Here is an 18,318-nt window from a genome sequence, read left to right as displayed (position 1 = left end):
GCCCCAGCTTCACCACTTCCCAGAGTTCACATCCTGTACTCTGAACTGCAGGGCAAGAGCATGGGCTCTGAATACTGGAAAACCTGGCTTCCTAGTCCAGCTTCATCTCTTTCTGGGTGGCTGACCATGACCTTGTGTAAGCCTTTGAAGCCTTCCCAGCCTACCTCACAGAGCCGTTGTGAGAATTAAGTGTGCCCTTTCTTATAAGGAAGTGCCCGGAGTGTGTAACACATCCAGCACGTGGTAGGCCCTCTGTGTGTGCTAGCAGATGACCGTATTCTTAACCACACTGAGGCTTCGACGTGATCCACAACTTGAGCAGCCCGACTAGGGCTGGAGTGTGGCCAGCCGGCCCTGCCCCTCTCAAGTGACAACTCCCCAGAGATCCATCTTTGATTAGCCTGGAAGTAGGCCCAGGTGTTGGTATTTAAAATTCTGATTCTAAAGCAAAGCTGCACCAAGGACCTCTGCGACAGGCAGTTTCGGATGGGGTGGCGTTCCTCTGGGGCAGGCCCCTCTGAAGGGGACGTCTGAGCTGAGAAGGAGCCGACTGTGCCATAGGTGGGGAGGAGCATGCCAGGCGGACAGTGAGGGCGAAGGCACTGAGGAGGGAGGCCAAGGCAGAGACTGGATGGAAAGACCCTGTGTCCCAGGGAGCAGCCCCAATGCGTGGCCCTCTGGCTCCAGCCTCTCCTCTGGGACTGATGCACCAGCACTGCTTCTAAGTCTTGACGAGCGGTCCCTTGGAGGACCTGCCATGTCTGCAGAGACATTGGTTGCTTTTGTTTCTGGGCTATGGGCTTGGTGTGGGCACCCTGCCGGCGGGGGTGATCACGGGAGCCCTCCCACCGCCACACCACCTGCTCACCATCTGCCTGGGAAAATCCTCTTCCCGCCTCTGCTGCCATCAATGCCCGTGACGGAGTGGGGCTGGGCTCCCTGGCTCGGAGGTCACTGCCTACTGGGCCCACCACTCTCCTCCTGTCTCAAACCCTGAAGCCGCAGGTGCGGTCTCCGCGGCAGGGAGGCATGGCCACGTGTCTGGCTCTCACGGCTCTCCCTGCTAAGGGCCAGTCATGGGTTTTCTCTAGCTGGAGGAAAATGCACTTTGGGGTAGGATCTGGGCTTATCCTAAACCAGAGCAACGCAGGATCCCTTTCAGAGAGTCATTGTGTGCAATGGAAACTGCAATACTCATTCTCAATTTATTGAGCACATTTTCCATTCCAGGCCTCACACTAAGGGTTTTATATTCACGATCACATAGAATGTTCACAACAACCCGATGAGATTGGTATGATAGTTATTACTGCCATTTTCAGATCGGGAAGGCAGCCTTGGAAAGTGAGCTAATATGTCTAAGACTGCACAGCAGTAAGTGGAACAGGCGGCAGCTGAAGCCAGACATCCAGTCCAAAGCCCGCACTGGGAACCTCTCTGCTGGGCCACTTATTCTGACCTCTCAAAACATGGTTCCTGAGTTAGCACATCCGGGTCCACACTCTAGTGGACTGCTGTGTGCCTTGAGGGGATTAATAGTTCTCCCTGAGCCTTGTTTTCATTATCTGTAAAATGGGGATAATAATACCTTCCCTATGGAATAAATGATTAGAAATCATACATGTAGAGATGCCTGGGTGGCTCAGTTGGTTAAGCATCTGCCTTTGGCTCAGATCACGATCCCGGGGTCCTGAGATCCAGGCCCGCAGCCAGCTCCCTGCTCAGTGGGGAGCCTGCTTCTCCCTCTCCCTCTGCTTCTCCCTTCTACTCCCGTTCTCTTTCTCTCTCTCAAATAAATAAAATCTTAAAAAAAAAAAGAAACTGCATAAATATATTAGAAAGTACCTGGCACGTAATGGAAGCAACGTAAGTAAGAGCTACTCAGATGGTTATGATGTCAGGGGTCTGAGGCAGGGCTGAATTTGGGTGATCAAGACTTTTTCAGACCTTTGGTTGGTACTAAATTGTTCAGGAGTGCAAGTGTACATATGTGTCTGAGAGTGTGTTAGGTGGATGAGCCGTGAAAAGCAGGACAAGAGAGCCTTGATCAGGTCAAGGCAGGGCCTTCCTTGTCCCTGGCTGGGCCAGCCTGTCTGCTCTGAGGAACTCTCAAGTATCAGGGACTCTAGGTGGGATCTTCCCTTGGGGGTGGGATAAAGTATGAGATGGAGCTGGTGGTTATCTCCTCCAGTCCTTTATGCTGAGCTCAGAAATCCTGGAGGCAGACCCTAGCTTTGATGATGTGTTAATTGGGCCTGGAGGTGGGGATTTCTGTCACTTACATGCCCTTGAGAAACAATCACCATTGTCAATGCCTGGCTAATTAGCTCAATTCAACTCTCTTCAGCCTCATTTTGCTCAGATCTACTAGATTTATGATGCTTCTTGGTGTCCCACCACTGTGTGTGTGTGTATGTGAGAGAGAGAGAGAGAGAGAGAGAGAGAACATAGACATGCCTGGGGCTTCCGGCTTCTTTTAAAAGAGTTTGGGAATAGCTGTCCCCGTTAGAAACCTCTTTCTGGGAGCTGCTCCAGGACCTTGCCACTCAAAGTATGGTCCTCGGGCTAGCAGCACTGGCATTCCCTGAGATCTTGTTAAAAATGCACAAACTTTGACCTGACCTCAGATCTAATGGATCAGAACCTACATTTAAGATCTCCCAGTAGTTCTTGTGCATACTACAGTGTGAGGGGAACAGAGGCACGTGAAGCTAAATGGCTGAAGCAGAATGAGCCCAAACATAGATTTTATTTCCACTGGTGTTAGAATTGCGGTAAAATAGTTCTGTGAAGTGTCTACTAAATCCTGGCTCTAAGGTAGTCAAAGTGCAAACATGACCCTTTCAATCCTTGCAGGAGCTCTGCCAGTGAATGCGACGCCTCGCATGGAGGCAGGGGGGGGACGTGAGGCTCAGGGGGAAGTAGTTACCAATGGAGTGCTGAGTGGAAAGACTTTCCTGCCAGAGAGAGGTGGACTCTGGGGTTAGCTCGCATGTTCCCTAGATATAGGAGCACTGTCAAGTTATCTGATCCTTTTGAACCTTAGTTCCTACATCTACCAAAAGATGATAATAAAACTTATTTCAGAGAATAACTGAGAGTACGAAATCAAGTGATGTGCTTAAACTGTTTCACACAGGCCTGTGGGGCCATGCTTTTTTGGGTAATACTGTGGCTTCCCAAGGTCACTCAGAGAGTCAATGGAAAAATTGAGACACTGGGAAATAACAAGATGAATGCCAGCACTCTGAGCTTGGTTCTGTGGGTGCTACTGATGGTTGTCAACTTAGCAACTCACCTAGTCACTCTGCTCATGTGGGCTCCAACCCCAGAAGAAGGGAAAGCAGGGGGAACAAATGCAGGGCAGTGGGTGTGATGCAACCCACGATTAAGGGACCCCTTTTTCTACCTGCTGCATTTTAAGGTCAGGGAACCAGAGGTAGGGGGGACAGTAGGAACTGTTCCAGGTTACACAGTCAGGTAGGACAAGCTCCAGGGATCCTGCTAGGTGTTCTTTCCACCAGTACACCCTATTTGTCCCTTTTCTGGGGACCCTGACAGGTACCAAATAGCCAGGGACTCATGGTACTTGCCAATGGGCTGTGAATGTGCATGGGTTCAGGAATCAGTTTGTTCTGAGCTCTGAATCCCAATGGTCTCACCTACTATCCCAGTTTCTTAAACTGGAAAATGCCTCCTTGGACTTTGATGAGAGGTATGCAAAATAATGCATGTGCCTTATTTAGTATGCTGTTGATATATAGTAGGCGCCCAATAAGTGCTGGCTGCTCAGATTCCTGTTATTGTCATAGTAATCACCAATGTCCCCACCACATGCCATCCCACCCTCTATCCTCCTCCTCAATGTACCCCAGACCTCTGTGAGCCCAACGCCTTCCTAAAGGTCAAAATATCTGCTTGGCTTCTTCAACGAGACATTCAAAATCTTATGAGCAAAGTCCAAACAGATGGCATTATCCTGTAAGAGCCCTGTGGTTGCACTCTTTGCTCTGACGCTGATGGCCAGGCTACTTTCACAGTGCTGTCAAGGGGAGTGGGAGGAAACCTGGGGCTTCCAGCCCAGTTCCACTACTTTCAGACTCAGGCTGATTTTGCAGAGAAGGGACCAAGGCTCAGGATATGAAGTGGTTTACCTTATGTTTCAAATAGGGATGATACCACCCACCTCAAAAGTGATTATAGAACTTAGAGGAGGGGAAAAAAAATGCAAACATCCAGCTGAGTGCCTGGCAAATAGTCAATACATAAAAAGTTACACAGGTATGGAATTGGGGATGTGATAAATATACATGTCACCTTTCTAGGGGAGCAACCTATGGTCTCTGACAATCCACAGCATCATGGACTGAGAAACTCTGGTGAAACCAGCAACACACCACCTGGGGCTGAGGGCCCATCCACACCCTGGTATCAGGGACCAGCATGTAAGGGTGAAGTGAAAGGTAAGAACATGCCAGCTTACTGAGCACATCCTCAATGACTCTCCAAGGCACACTGCATGTAGTTACTGTACATGTGATTCTCACAGCACACCTGTGAGATGGGCCCTGGTTTGTCAATGGGAGGGCTGAGGTGAAACCACTGGCCATCACCGCACAGCTAGTAACGCAGCAAAGCTTGCCCTCTGTGTGATTTCACAGCCTGATTTTCCACCACTGAATTAATACAAGGGAGTTTGAGGACCTAGGCCTAAGTATGTCCCCTTAATTTCTCTACTTCCCCTGCAATGTCTGTGCGTGTGCACACATAGCGTGCATGGGTCTGGGGCGGCTGCTGGGGGCAAGGCTGGCTGGCTGGCTGGCTGCAAAGGGACTCCTTTGGCTCTTCTGTGTCAGGCCCATAGGTGGCACTCTGACACTGTTTGCTGGAGGCACAGCTACAGCTGAAAAGTCACCAGGGAGCCCTGTTCCCCAGCGTGATTTTGCCTCTCAATCAAGCTTGTCCCTGGGGGCAAGAGACCCAGCGATGCCAGCTCCCTCCCACTCTGCCACATACTAGGCATGGGTGTCAGATGGGCTTTGGGGTGGTCCTGGAATTCTTGGCTTGTCCACTCCATTTGGATGGGTGCCCTGGGGAGACTGGAAGTGGGGAAGGTCCTGGGAAAGAGGATTCAGCTGCAGCATTGCTCACCCCAGTGAGACACAGCAAGGGGCTAGGCTATCCAGGGGGAAAAGGCGGGGACTTTGGAATCATATAGCCCTAGGTCCTATCCCAACCCTACAGCTTATGAGCTTTGGGACATTGAGTCAAGCTCTTTCAACAGTCTGAGGCCCTGTTTCCACAACTGTAGATGTGAAGTAATGAGCCTTGCTCATAGGGCATGTTTATTTTTTTTTCATGTTTATTTTTCTATTTTATTTATTTTTAAAAGATTTTATTGGGATCCCTGGGTGGCTCAGCGGTTTAGCGCCTGTCTTCGGCCCAGGACGTGATCCTGGAGTCCTGGGATCGAGTCCAGCATCGGGCTCCCTGCATGGAGCCTGCTTCTCCCTCTGCCTGTGTCTCTGCCTCTCTCTCTCTGTGTCTTTCATGAATAAATAAATAAATAAAATCTTAAAAAAAAAGATTTTATTTATTTATTTGACAGAGAGAACAGAAGAGAGAGCACAGCAGGGGGAGTAGCAGGCAGAGGGAGAGGGAGAAGCAGGCTCCCTGCAGAACAGGGAGCCCGATGTGGGACTTGATTCCAGGACCCAGGGATCATGACCTGAGCTGAAGGCAGATGCTTACAGACTGAGCCACCCAGGTGCCTACATAGGGTGTGTTTAAAAAGAAAAGGTGAATAAAATGCCAAGCAGAATGCTGGCCATGTAGTCTGTACTCTATAGATGTTATAAGGAGGCAGGATAACATGTTCTAGATAGTGCTGAGTAAGGAGAAAGGAGGCAAAGTTGTTCTGGAATTAGCCTGGATTTCTGGGGAGGACACCCAGGAGAACTGGGATCTCTTATCCCCTTAACTGGCCCACCCGAGTCTGTCAACAGTGCATTGGCTTGGCAGCCTGAGGCCTTTCAAAATGCCATCCCTATATCCTTCTCAAACTGGAGTCGGAGCCAGACTCCCAGCACTGGCCATCCCAAGGGCAGAGTTGTGGGGGAGGCGGGGAGGGGCAGTGGAGGGGAGGGTCTGGAAATCCCCATGAAGGGAAGCCAAGATAGTGAGTTCCAGGGATGCCTCTGCTTGGAAGCATTTTAATTTTGAGACTTCACTTCTCCATGTTTAGGAAGGAAAATACAAATACTACATTTCCTCCTTATCTCTGAGTGTTACTGTCAAGCCTATAGGGGTTCTCTGTGTTTTGCATGAATGTGACACAACTGGGCAGCAGGAGTGTTACTGGCAAATAGGACACTAGAGGGACCTGTGAAATAGAGTTCTCCAGGCTGCCCTTGGAGAAAGGATGGTCAGCAGGGCACTGTGCCTGTCCCTCCTTGGGAGCCATGAATGGTGCGGGCAAGGCTTCCTATCTTACCTTGTAGCCATAGGGGCAGGTGCAGCGGTATAATTCCACAGGATCCTGGCTGCACGTCCCATTGTTCTTGCATGGGCTGGAGAGGCAGGCATTGCACTTGGCCACAATGTTGATGTCCACTGGCCCTGGACAGCAAAACCAGAATGTTGGTAGCAGGTCGCTGTCATCCCTCCCTCCCTTCCCCTCCTCTCTGGCCCCTTCCTCAGCCAGCTGCCAGCTCCTCTCCATCTCTAACACACAAGGCAATCGGCCCGCCCCAGCCAGTACCATCCAGTCTAGCTAGAGTCCCATTAATGCAGCCATTGTCCAGTGAGGGAAAAAATCACAGTGGGACATCATTCAGAAGCACTTCTGCAGTCAAATCAATTACTATAATTAGCCTGATCCGATTTTGGAGCTAATCTACAAACAATGCACCATAATTACAAATCCCTTGTGTATCTTTTTATGTTCCGGGAGCTCTGGGCCCAGCCTCCATTTGGACCTCCCATTCCTCTGCCCCCAAATACCCCTCCCCATGAAATAGTTCATGCTAGGCTAAGGAGGGCATGGTGCCTGGGCCAAAGGTACGCATGGGAAGTCCTCCTTGTGCAACCCTTCAATTGGCAGGAAGAAGGAAGAAGTGACCCCAAAAGACATAGCAGTGGTGTCAATGATGGATGGTAAACTGCTCAGGCACATGCTGCCTCTAAGACAGTTCTGACTATGTCCTGTTCTCTTCAGCTGTAAGGGCTGGAGGGGTGAATGTCATGATCCCTGCACAGACTTTTGTTGAGATTGGCCCCAGTGTGAGTCTGACCATTTGTGGATAGGGTGGCCTGATTGAGAGTCTCTACTGGCTGGCTCAACCCTGGCTTCACATTGGAAAAGGGACACTATCTGTTCTGGTTTGCCAGGGATGGAGGAGATTCCCAGGATGCAGAAATTTCACTGCTAAAACCAGGAAGGCCCCAGCCAAACCATAAATGAGTTGGTCACCTTACTGTAGAACCAGCCAAGGTGCTTTTAAATACCCCCAGCACGCCCAGGCTGCACCCCACACCAATTTAATCAAAACCTGGAGTGTGGGGCCCAGGCACCAGTAGAAAGCTCCCCAAGTGACTCCAAAACATGCAGCTAAGATTGAGAACCACTGTTTTAGAGTGAGCTGGGCCTCTTTAGCATCAATCAAGTCAGATATGTTGGAAGCAGGAGGAGGAAAATGAAAAATTAGCTTAAAGCCAATGGATTATTTTCTTGCTTTAAGCAGAAACATGAGACACATGAAGTTTATAGGGTAATCAAAGTATATATGTAAATCAAATTCAAGGCTCCAAGAAATGAGCAAAGGACATTAACAGACAAATATATAATACAAATGGAAAGTAAATTTTTGGAAAAAAAGTTCAGTTTCCCCAATAATCAAAGAAAGATAAAATAGGAGATCCATTTTTTTAAGCCTCTCTAATTAGCAATGAGATGAAATGAGATAAAATGATGCAAAAGTCCCTAAAAAATGCACTCAGATGGTGCTGTTGGGGGCATAAAGTGGTTTACAACCCTTTTTGAAAACCAGTTGGCAATATGCATGAAGACCTTAAAGATAGATGATCACATAGTTTGGCTCAGTCATTTCTGTTCTCTGAGTATTATCTAAAGATGTAATTTTATTTATTTATTTTTAGAGGTGGAGAAGGGAGGGAGGGGGTGAGGAAGGCAGAGGGAGAGGGAAAGAGACCCAGGCAGACTCCATGGTAGATGTGGAGCCTGATGCAGAGCTCAATGTCATGATCTTGAGCTGAAATCAAGAGTTGGACACTCAACCAACTGAGCCACCTAGTAGAGAAAGATCTTTATGCATCAGTGGTAAGGAAACAATTGGAAATACCCAGTGAATACTAAAGGTTCAGAACCAGGAACTAGTGAAAGAAGTCATGGCAGAATTTTATAGCCTGGTGGTCAAGGGTGTGTACTCTGGAATCAGGAAGCCCTGGAAGCCTCCCGACTGTGGTTGTGCGTAGTCACTTCACCTTGGTAAGCCTCAGAGTTCTCATTTTTAAAAATAAGGGTAATACTAAAGTCTACCCCATAGAAAGTCGGGAAATTAAATAAATTAATACTTGGAAAGTGAGAATTAAATGCAATAACCCACAAAAAAGTGCTTAACATCATGCCCAGCACAGAAGAACTCAGTAGCGGTTTGTTATCGTAATGATACAGTCAATTAAAATCTCATGTACCAAAAGGTTGCTGTAGTAAACATGGGAAAATGTTTCTGCTTTAAGGATGGTAGGTAAAGAAATGCAGGTCAGGGCAGCCCGGGTGGCTCAGCGGTTTAGTGCCGCCTTCAGTCCAGGGCGTGATCCTGGAGACCCTGGATCAAGTCCCACATCAGGCTCCCTGCATGGAGCCTGCTTCTCCCTCTGCCTGTGTCTCTGCCTCTCTCTCTCTCTCTCTCTCTGTGTGTGTCTCTTGTGGATAAATAAATAAAATCTTAAAAAAAAAAAAAAAGAAATGCAGGTTAAAGATTCTTCTCTACGCAAAACTATGTAGACAAAGAAGGCAGGGAGGAACATGTAGAGATGCCAGCAGAGGAAAGATGACAAAGCCTCTGAGTCCCTCTGTGTGGTCCATGGGAGAGCTGGGACTATGGTTGTAGAAGTCACAGTTTTTTGAGATGCTCAGCTCTGACGGCTGTCGGAGACAGAGCAGACCCCTAGAGGAGAAGGGGAGAGTCAGCACGTACCTTTGCACTGGAATCGGTGGGTGGGGGTGGTGAGCAGGAGTCTGTCAGCCATGGGCTCGGGGCTACTGCAGCGGGCGATGCCGGGCTCCTTGTACCCCGCCTTCACCCATTCGGACAGCCAGCGCAGACTACAGTCACAGTGGAGTGGATTGGTTCCCAGTGCCCTAGGAGGCAGAGCAAGAAGTCAGGGACCCCTGCTCAGCTTGGCCCATAGGTTCCATGCCCTTAGCTCTCTGGAAAAGTAGAATTTTCAGACACTGGCTAGATCAGGGGTGTCTGACGTGAGGACCAGTGGAGAAGTAGTTTCCACTGGGGCAAAGGCAGTGACTCCAGATTGTACTTCCAACCCCTCCAAATGTTTCCACCCCACTGCAGGCCCTTCCACCTCCAAGGTTTTGCTCTCACCTACCCTGCTAAGATTCAATCCTCAACTCAAGCCCAATCCTAGCCTGTCCAGGATGCTTTTGAACCTTTGGCCACCTGATTATCTGGTTCCCTTGCTCTACTGGAGGGTCCACTGAAGGATGTTCTCTGCATAGAAGATTTTGGTACATAGCAACCTAGGGAGATGCTTCAGATCATGGAAAGGGTTCAGAGCATGCAACCCCTAGATATGCTGCTCTGGCATAGTGATTATTTTGAGCTAAAGGTACTTGAGAAATGGCAGATACAGGAGGGGCTCTCTGACCTCCCTCTTTCCACCTAAAAGCAAGTCGTAAAGCTTCCTGTGACAAAGATGCCCTCCCTGCACCAAAAAGAGAATATTCTTATCACTAGAGACAGGGAGTCAATGCCAAAATGGACTTGTACAGACAAACCTGCTCAAAGAACCCTGATCTTCTAATAGCCCCTCTGCGTATTTCCTAGCCACTGACCCACAGTGGACTGCCCCATCCCAAGGCCCTTTGTCTTGTCCCAATTTATCATTCCTTGTATAAAGAGGTATATAAGCTTTTGGGCCCAATGGCTTCTTCGGGTCTTCATTTTCCATTTGAAGACTCCCATGTACACATAAAAATACCAAATACATTTGTACACATTTCTCCCCTTGCTCTGTGTCAGTCTAATTCTTAGACCAGCCACGGAACCTAAGGGGATAGAAGCTGACTATACCAGTCAGCTTAAAAATGCACAGGAGGGGGACAGCATGGGCCAGTGAAGACCTCTGCACAGGGGTGTCCAGAAAGAAAATACAAGAACTTTTGCTATTTTAAAAATCATATCCTTTAGCATTTCTATTTCTTGAATATTTTATAAGGTACATACATAATGTATCAGTATCACAGGATATGCATGCAATATGAAAACAATTAAATATGCATAGAGTGGGTATACAGACTCAAAAATGGTCACTGGCCATGTAACAGCTAATGCGTACAGACCTTGGTTTCTCCATGTAAAACAGGGAGGGAGCACCTCAGCAGAGTGGTAGCAACTATGTGCTTTAGAGTCAAGGCAAACCTGGGCTTGAACCAGGGCTCTGCTGCTTACTCGCTGAGAAGCCCTTGGACAAAGTCTTTAGTTCTTCTCAATTTAAGTTTTGCAGTGTATAATAAGGGGATAAATATGCTTTATTGCTGTAAGAAGTAAATGAGATAATTCATCTAAAGTGTTTATCACATAGTAAGAGTTTTATGTTAGTTCTTATTAAACATTTACATTGTTTACATAATTGATGATGCCTCTGACGGCGTTGGAGGCAGAGAGCACATGACGTGTACAATGTGAGTACACTGTCCCAGAATGTGCTCTAGGAATCCGGAAAGAGCATATCCTGAAATGTAAACAGTGATGGCGTGGTCTCTGGCACAATAATGATATTCCATCTCAGGTGGGGCCACACCAAGGAGAAGTACGGCTACTTACAGATGGGAAAGAGATGTTAGGTCGCTGAAGGAGCCTTCAGGAACGCTGGAGATATCGTTGCCGTGGAGGGTCCTGAAGCAGAAGCACAGATCGGGGATTAACCCCCCAGTTACAGTTCTGAACTTGGGGTCCCAGGCTGGCCCAGATGCCCCGCAGTTATGCTCGGAGCCCCACTGCTCTTGGCAGGAGGCGCCTCCTCCTTCTTGACAGGTGTGCAGCTCAGCAGTGGGGACTTTGGGGGCAGAGGGTTTGGGAAAGAAGAGGATGGAGTTTTGAATCTGACAGGCCTGGGATGGAATGAGAAGCCAGTCCCTTTTAGCTGTGGAACACTGGCTAAGTTAACTTTATTCTTCTGAGCCTCCCGAAACACAGAGAGAGACATCCACCTAATGGAGGCACTAGAGAGATACTGGGAAGAACTGTGTCTAACACTAAGTTCTAGAGCCAGGGTGCCTGCCTTCAAATTCTGACCCTGCCACTTATCGGCTGAGTGACTCTGGCCAAAGTTACTTATCTCTCTGTGCCTCAGTTTCCCATCATAAAACGGGAATGAAAGTAAAAAAGATTTGTTGTAGAAGGTGGTTGTGGGTGCACTAATCCATATAAAGTGTAGCATTTTGTATGTGCTAAATAACCATTAATATTTGTGAAAGGGTCCTGAAGAATGGCTGGTACAGATCAATAAATGAGTTCTCTTCATATTCACCTAGAGAAGATTTTGGGGGAGATTGAGAAACGTTATTAATCCCAGCTCAGGTGATAGAGAGAGGGGAGCAATCAGGTCCTGGAAAGATTCTGTGGAGCTGGACACTCCTCTTCATGGAGCAGGATTTGGTCTTAGCCATGCACATATATGTATCTGGTGCTTGTGTGCATCTGAGTGCATTTTCTGACAGCATGTCCAAGGAGCCAGGCGACCTGCTTGGTATTAATCAGACCTCTCTCCACCTTGTGGTGTGGGAGCTGGGAGCTAGAGTGGTGGTATATATTGCACTTTTAATAAATGCCTAGAGAATAGGTCAGTGAAGAAAACCACATGAACATTGCTCTGTGCTCATGTAACAACACTAGTAAATCCACAATTCATGGATTATAACCTCCTTTCAAGGACTAATCAACTGCATACAAAAAGTCTCCACACCAATGACTCACTTTGGGTCTGGCCTGTGAAATGCAAGGTAGGTGAAATTCACAGATACTCAAGGGCTTCTTTAGTGACTACTGCACACTGCTCCCTGTGCTATGAAGGAGCCCTTGTAAAACAAAGGGGCGATTAGAGTTGACCGGGGAAGTGTAAACAGGATAATAACTAATGAATCTGTCCTTTTGTTTTCCTTTTAGCTGATGTTAGTGCACCCTGGGTTTTGAGCCGAAATACAGATAGAGCTTAATTACACTTAACACAGAACAGGGGCTCTCAAACAGACTGAGTGAAGCTAACACACTAGCAGATTTTTGAGACCCATTCTTAGGGGCTCTGATTCCATGGGTCTAGGTTGGGGGGCCCGAGATGCTGCATTTCTAACCAGCTCCCAGGTGATGCTCATGCTCTTAGACCTCTCAACCACATTTAGCTGCCCTAGGTTGTCACCCTTGTCACCTCAAGCTCCTTCCCCTTCCTTTCCCCAGGACAGCAGAAAGAAGGCAACCAGTCCTCAAAAGAGTTTGGAGGTAGCTTCTCACCTCCCCAGATAAGAAGGGACTAGAAGCACTTCTAACACTTAACCAGTATCATTTAGTCTCGAATGCATGTAGTTATTTATGAATCACATCGGCTCCTGCCTGCTATTAGCTTGGATGACTTCATGGCTGCTTGCTGTTTGGCAAATGTACCCAGCCCCGTTGTTAATCATTTCCGAATGAGGCCTGGGCCCCTGGAGAGGCACGAAGCCCTAATTTAAAAACAACCAAATGACCCAAAGGCAGCTTTGGCGCTGTGACTCCTGCAAGTCACGCTCCCATTTATTACAAGCTGAGCCGCTGAGATCTCCATAAACTGCAGAGTAACGGGGCTGTTATTTACTAGGACAGTGCTGAAAAAATCTGCCTACACTGCAGGTTCTCGCTCCTGGTTTGGCCCCCAGAGAAAGACTCTTGCCTGTCCAACCACCATCCTAAGGGAAGTGGGACAAATGTTCCCTTCCAGGAAGCACTATCCACGGCCCCCAGCCCTGATTTTTCCTCTCCTTTTCCTTATACCTCATGGGGGCTGGTGCCAGGCAAGCAACTCTGAACTCAAGAATGACTCATCTTCAAGTGCCTAGGCCTCCCTTTTCCCTGCTGACTCTTATGAGGTGTTAAAGTAAACTTGGGAATTTTGGGATGTGGATGAGGGCATCATTTGGTGTAACATGAAAGCCAGACAATCTTGTGTCACTTCTGAGTTGCTTGAACCTCGGGTCTCCAGATCCCCGGGGGCTCACAGTTTGTATGACAGATAGCAGGAACGACCGTCATCCCATAGGTAGATTGGGGCAGGTGGGTGCATTCTCTTCTGAACAGGCTAAGTCCTTCCCAGGTGACCTGGGGGTTAAGGTCTAGATAAGACTGCCTGGATGTGAGTCCCTATTCTGATCATTGCTGGCTGTGTGATTATCTGATTCAGATGACTTAATCTTTATGTGCTTCAGTTTCTTATCTCTAAAATGGAGGAATTCTTAGGATCCACTGGTAGTAGATATCTTTTTAGGGGTGTGGGTTGATTGGCATCAATCTCTTTTTGGTAACAGTTCCTCCTTTTTCCATGGGGCATTCACCCCTCTTCACCTCTGGGTCCAACTGGTTTGGCCTCATGGGCAGAACTGTGGCCCAAGTTGGCCCAGTCAGAGTCACTGAGATTGGTCTGAGGCTCAGTACGTGAGACATTGGTCTAGGCCAATGTGAGACATTTCTGGGGCTTTCTCTGGAACTCTCAAGAAAGAGGCAGTTTCATTTTGAGAAGCAGAACAAAGCACATTTTTGATAGTATCATTGGAACACCTGTATCCAGCCCTAGAACACAGTATCTACTACTGAATTTTTCAGTTACCTGTCTTGATAAATTCTCTTCCAGCTTAAGGTGGTTTGAACTGGTTTCCTCCTCCTTCAGTCAGGAAGGAATCTAACATATGGTTTCATAAGCTAGTTGTAAAGATGAAAAGATAGAATGCAAGTGGTTCAGATGGTACAGGACTCAGTACAGAGCCTGCACGTGATGGGCATTCACTCATGTTAGTTGTGATTATGGCTAGCATCCTCCTGACTCCAGCACTCTCTAGGCTCTGGGATGTGTTTTGGGGACAGTCCTTTCAATGTATTCCCCAAACCAGTGGAAGCCTGAAGCTATGCAGTCTATACGTTGCAAAGGCAGCAGTGAGTCCCATGACAGATTCCTGGACTAGAGAAGAGATACACTGGGATTTGGGCAGAGTGATCTAGGCCCATCACTTTCCTGCCCCTGTTTCTTTCTGCCACCATTTATTTATTTATTTATTTATTTATTTATTTTTAATTTTTATTTATTTATGATAGTCACACACAGAGAGAGAGAGAGAGAGAGAGAGAGAGGCAGAGACATAGGCAGAGGGAGAAGCAGGCTCCATGCACCAGGAGCCCGACGTGGGATTCGATCCCGGGTCTCCAAGATCGCGCCCTGGGCCAAAGGCAGGCGCTAAACCGCTGTGCCACCCAGGGATCCCCTCTTTCTGCCACTTTTTAATTCTCATCAAAGGAATTTCTGGGCCGTGTCCCTCCAGTCCTCAAGGAAAGTCTTAGATGGGTGGCAAGGAAAAGAGAGAACTTCTGCCTGGGAAGGATGGAATGTGGTGGAAGGAGCACTGGACTAGGAGCTGAGAGCTGGGTTCCAGTCTTGATTATGCTCCTGCCTTGGGCTAGTCTTCAGCATTGCTTCCTGCTCCCACCCTCAGAAGCTACACTCCTCCCACACCTGTACCTCCTGGGGGTCCCCATTTGTCTAAGGAATTTATATTTTCCCTGCCTAGGAAAATTTTTTCCCTGCCACTCCCCACACACTTAGGTAACTCCCACTGGCTTCTCAAGACAGCCTTGGGAGTAGTGATTCAGAGAGCAAACGATCTTGGGTTCAAATCCCTACTTTATTCCCTACTGGTTGTGTCACTTTGGCAAAGTGGTATGATAATGTAACTAAAGCATGTAGCCCAGGCAAGGTTTAATAACTGTCAGTGGTGATTACTATTATCCTCTTGGAAAACCCTTTTGGATGGATGGCAAAAACTGGGTCCCATGTATTCCTATGGCTTCTCACAGGTACCACCATGTGTGGCAGAAGCTTATCTACTTGCCTGTTTCCCCTTCTAGACCATGAGCTCTCTAGCTCTCTAGGACAGAAACTATGTTTCATTATTTTCTTCTCCAGTGTTTAGCACAGAATTTAACTCATAGTTGGCATTAGTAAAGGATGAATAAGTTAATGTTTGGCAAGTCACTAAGCCTTTCTGAATCTGTCTCCTTATCTCATAAATGAGAGAAGTTTGGATAGGATACTTTTTTTGAAGATTTTATTTATTTATTTATTTATTTATTTATTTATTTATTTATTTATTTATTTGAGAGAGAGAGAGAGAGAGAGAGAGAGCAGGGGGAGGAGTAGAGGGACAAGTGAATCCCTCCTGAGCAAGGAGCCCGATGCAGGGCTTGATCCTAGAACCTCAGGCCATAGTCAGACACTTAACTGAGTCATAGGTTAGGATAGTTTCTAAGACTCACTTCCTATTTCTAAAATTCAAAATTAATTTTATTTTTAGGTAGCACTGAAAGGCCAAACCCGGACCAGGGTTTGGAGGCCAATAAGGAATCACCTTGTGGCTCAGCAGAATTGTCTAATGTTTAACAGCTGGTCAAAAATGGAGTGAGGTTGGGGTGCTTGGGTGGCTCAGTCATTTAAGTGTCTGTCTTGGGTTCAAGTCATGATACCAGGGCCTAGGTTCAATGTTCCTGCTCTTTGGGGAGCCTGCTTCTCCCACTCCCTCTGCCTCTCCCCTGGCTCGTGCTCTCTTGCTCTCTCTCAAATAAATAAATGAAATATTTTTAAAAATGAAGTGGGATTGGGGTGCCTGGGTGGCACAGTTGGTTAAACATCACATGGTGATTTTGGTTCAGGTCATGATCTCAGGATCTTGAGATCAAGCCCTGAGTTGGGCTCTGCACTGGATGTGGAGTCTGCTCAAGATTCCTTCTTTCTCTGTCCCTCCCCTTGTTCTCTCTCTAAAAAAGAAAGGAAGGAAGAAAGGAAAAAGGAAGGAAGGAAGGAAAGAAGGAGAAATGGAGTGAGGTTATCTGGAAAGGGAGCAAGCTCTTGGTTTCTAAAGGTAATCAAGCAAAGGGCACTGGAACCCTTTGCAGAGATGCTGTAGGGAGGACCTATGCAATCATTAAATCAGGGATGAACAGCCCCGTGTACATAAATAGCAAGCACAATCCACCTTCAGGGATGAGGGGCTAAAAATACTGAGGATGATGAATAATAATCTTACTCCTTCCCTTAGGAGCACACACTGAAATAGCCCTCCCAGAGCTAACTGATTCCAGGTGGCCCTCCTGTGGCTGGGGCTGAGGAGTGACAGTTGGGACCACACACACACACACACACACACACACACACACGGCATGTGGCTCAGTGTGGGACAAAGATCAAGGAACACAGAGATCCCTGAAGAAGAACTAGAATGCCCATGAGAATGTCCTCTTCTAACTATTTTTAGATTAGGAGCAAACTAAGAAAAGCAAATTTTCACCCAATGTTTTGTACTCAGGGTTCCCTGAAAACTCTCTCATTTCAGAAATGTATTCATATCCACCCACCAACACACACACACACTCATTCACTCACTCACTCACTCACTCACTCACTCACTCACAGTCTCTCTCTCTCTCTCACTCTTAAATTGTCAGGTCTTTCTAGAATACATTTGGCCTTTGTCTTTGGCTAAACCTGATGCTCATACTCTTTCCTCACCCCCAATTGCTAGCATTCTTGGATCTCTGGTCATTTCCAAAATTTTCATCAAAGTAAAGAAACTCTTTAGAAATGAGAAAAGAATACACAAACGCTCAAGTGCAGTTGTAGATATTATAGCTCTTGATTTCAAAAAACCTACCTTTTCCCCTTAGCTCTCTAAATTGTGAATATCCTACTGTTTTCATTCATCTTTAACTCCGCCTTCTTTTATTACAGAAACAACTTCACATTAGCTATCAGTGATTTTTTCATTTGTCTATGTTCTCTTATAGTTCTTTTTCATAGTTATAAATGTATGCAAGTTATAATACATATATCTATTAGGTTTAGTTTTCTACTGTAAGGCTAGGTGGTAAACACTTCTCTACACTGCTACCTCATTTCCATCTTTACCTCTTTTAATAATTGCCCTTCATTGACTGGCTACGTTATGCTTTCCTTAAACATTTCCCCACTGTGGCTCTTGTAGGTACTATTTAAGATGTGGGTTAAAAATAACAGAGCAACCGAGATCTTAAGGCAGAGAACTTTTCCCTCATATTGGATTATCTTTTAGCATAAATTCCTAGCTGTGCAATTATGGGGGAAAAGGATACAAATATCATAAAAGAAACATAGTCCATAAACATTTTTATTTTTCCTGAATTGGTCTTTATGCAGAAAATGGTTGCTCCCCACTGAGGTAGATGGTTGCAATGAGGGCCTCTAAGACCACTTATTATCTATGAGATCCCATGATTCTAAAATGATGATGCTATAAAGCCTACTACTTCTTAATTCAAGAAGCAAGCATAAGCATGTGGTATGTTGATGTGTGCTCCTAACGAACTAATGAGAACATTCTGGAGTAGGACAGAGGAGGTGCATAGGGAGCAGGAAACCCCGGTGATGTTCATTCCACCACCCTGGGAGACCAGATAATTTTAGTATATGTGCTGCCACAGCGAGCACCTGGAAGACCAGACAAATGGACAGGCAAGCATTCTTGGTCTCCCTCCCTTCTATATGCTGGGTTGCCCCACCAGAACCACTCTAATTATAAACGTATGCACACAGATCCCATGAACCGCAGAGCCCCGGCCCCTGGCAGCAAACCCATGCAGAGAACTGGAAGAGTAGGAAGGGAGACAATAGGTTGGGATTGAGGAGGGATGATGGGAAGTAGGAGGGTGCAGCAGGTCCAGCCCCAGCCCCAGCCAATGAGACAAGCCCATCTCCCATTGTGTTCAACTGGAAACAGGGAAATGGTTCTGCTGA

General features: G+C 47.0%; 1 protein-coding gene across 1 annotated transcript in view; it reads right to left on the bottom strand.

Moving 5' to 3' along the window:
* Positions 1 to 18,318, bottom strand: part of SLIT3 (slit guidance ligand 3) — a 598,525-nt gene that overhangs the window by 33,361 nt on the left and 546,846 nt on the right. Inside the window, exons 24-26 of the mRNA XM_049109434.1 lie at positions 11,085 to 11,156; positions 9,219 to 9,382; positions 6,494 to 6,618 (exon numbers count right to left, since the gene is read on the bottom strand). Of these exons, the coding sequence (XP_048965391.1) occupies positions 6,494 to 6,618; positions 9,219 to 9,382; positions 11,085 to 11,156 (361 nt within the window). The remainder of the gene's footprint in view (positions 1 to 6,493; positions 6,619 to 9,218; positions 9,383 to 11,084; positions 11,157 to 18,318) is intronic.

This window comes from Canis lupus, chromosome 4, assembly GCF_003254725.2.
Source record: "Canis lupus dingo isolate Sandy chromosome 4, ASM325472v2, whole genome shotgun sequence".
Classification (NCBI taxonomy): Eukaryota; Metazoa; Chordata; class Mammalia; order Carnivora; family Canidae; genus Canis; species Canis lupus.
Note: the sequence above shows the minus strand (reverse complement) of the source record. Positions and strands in the feature narration are given on the sequence as shown.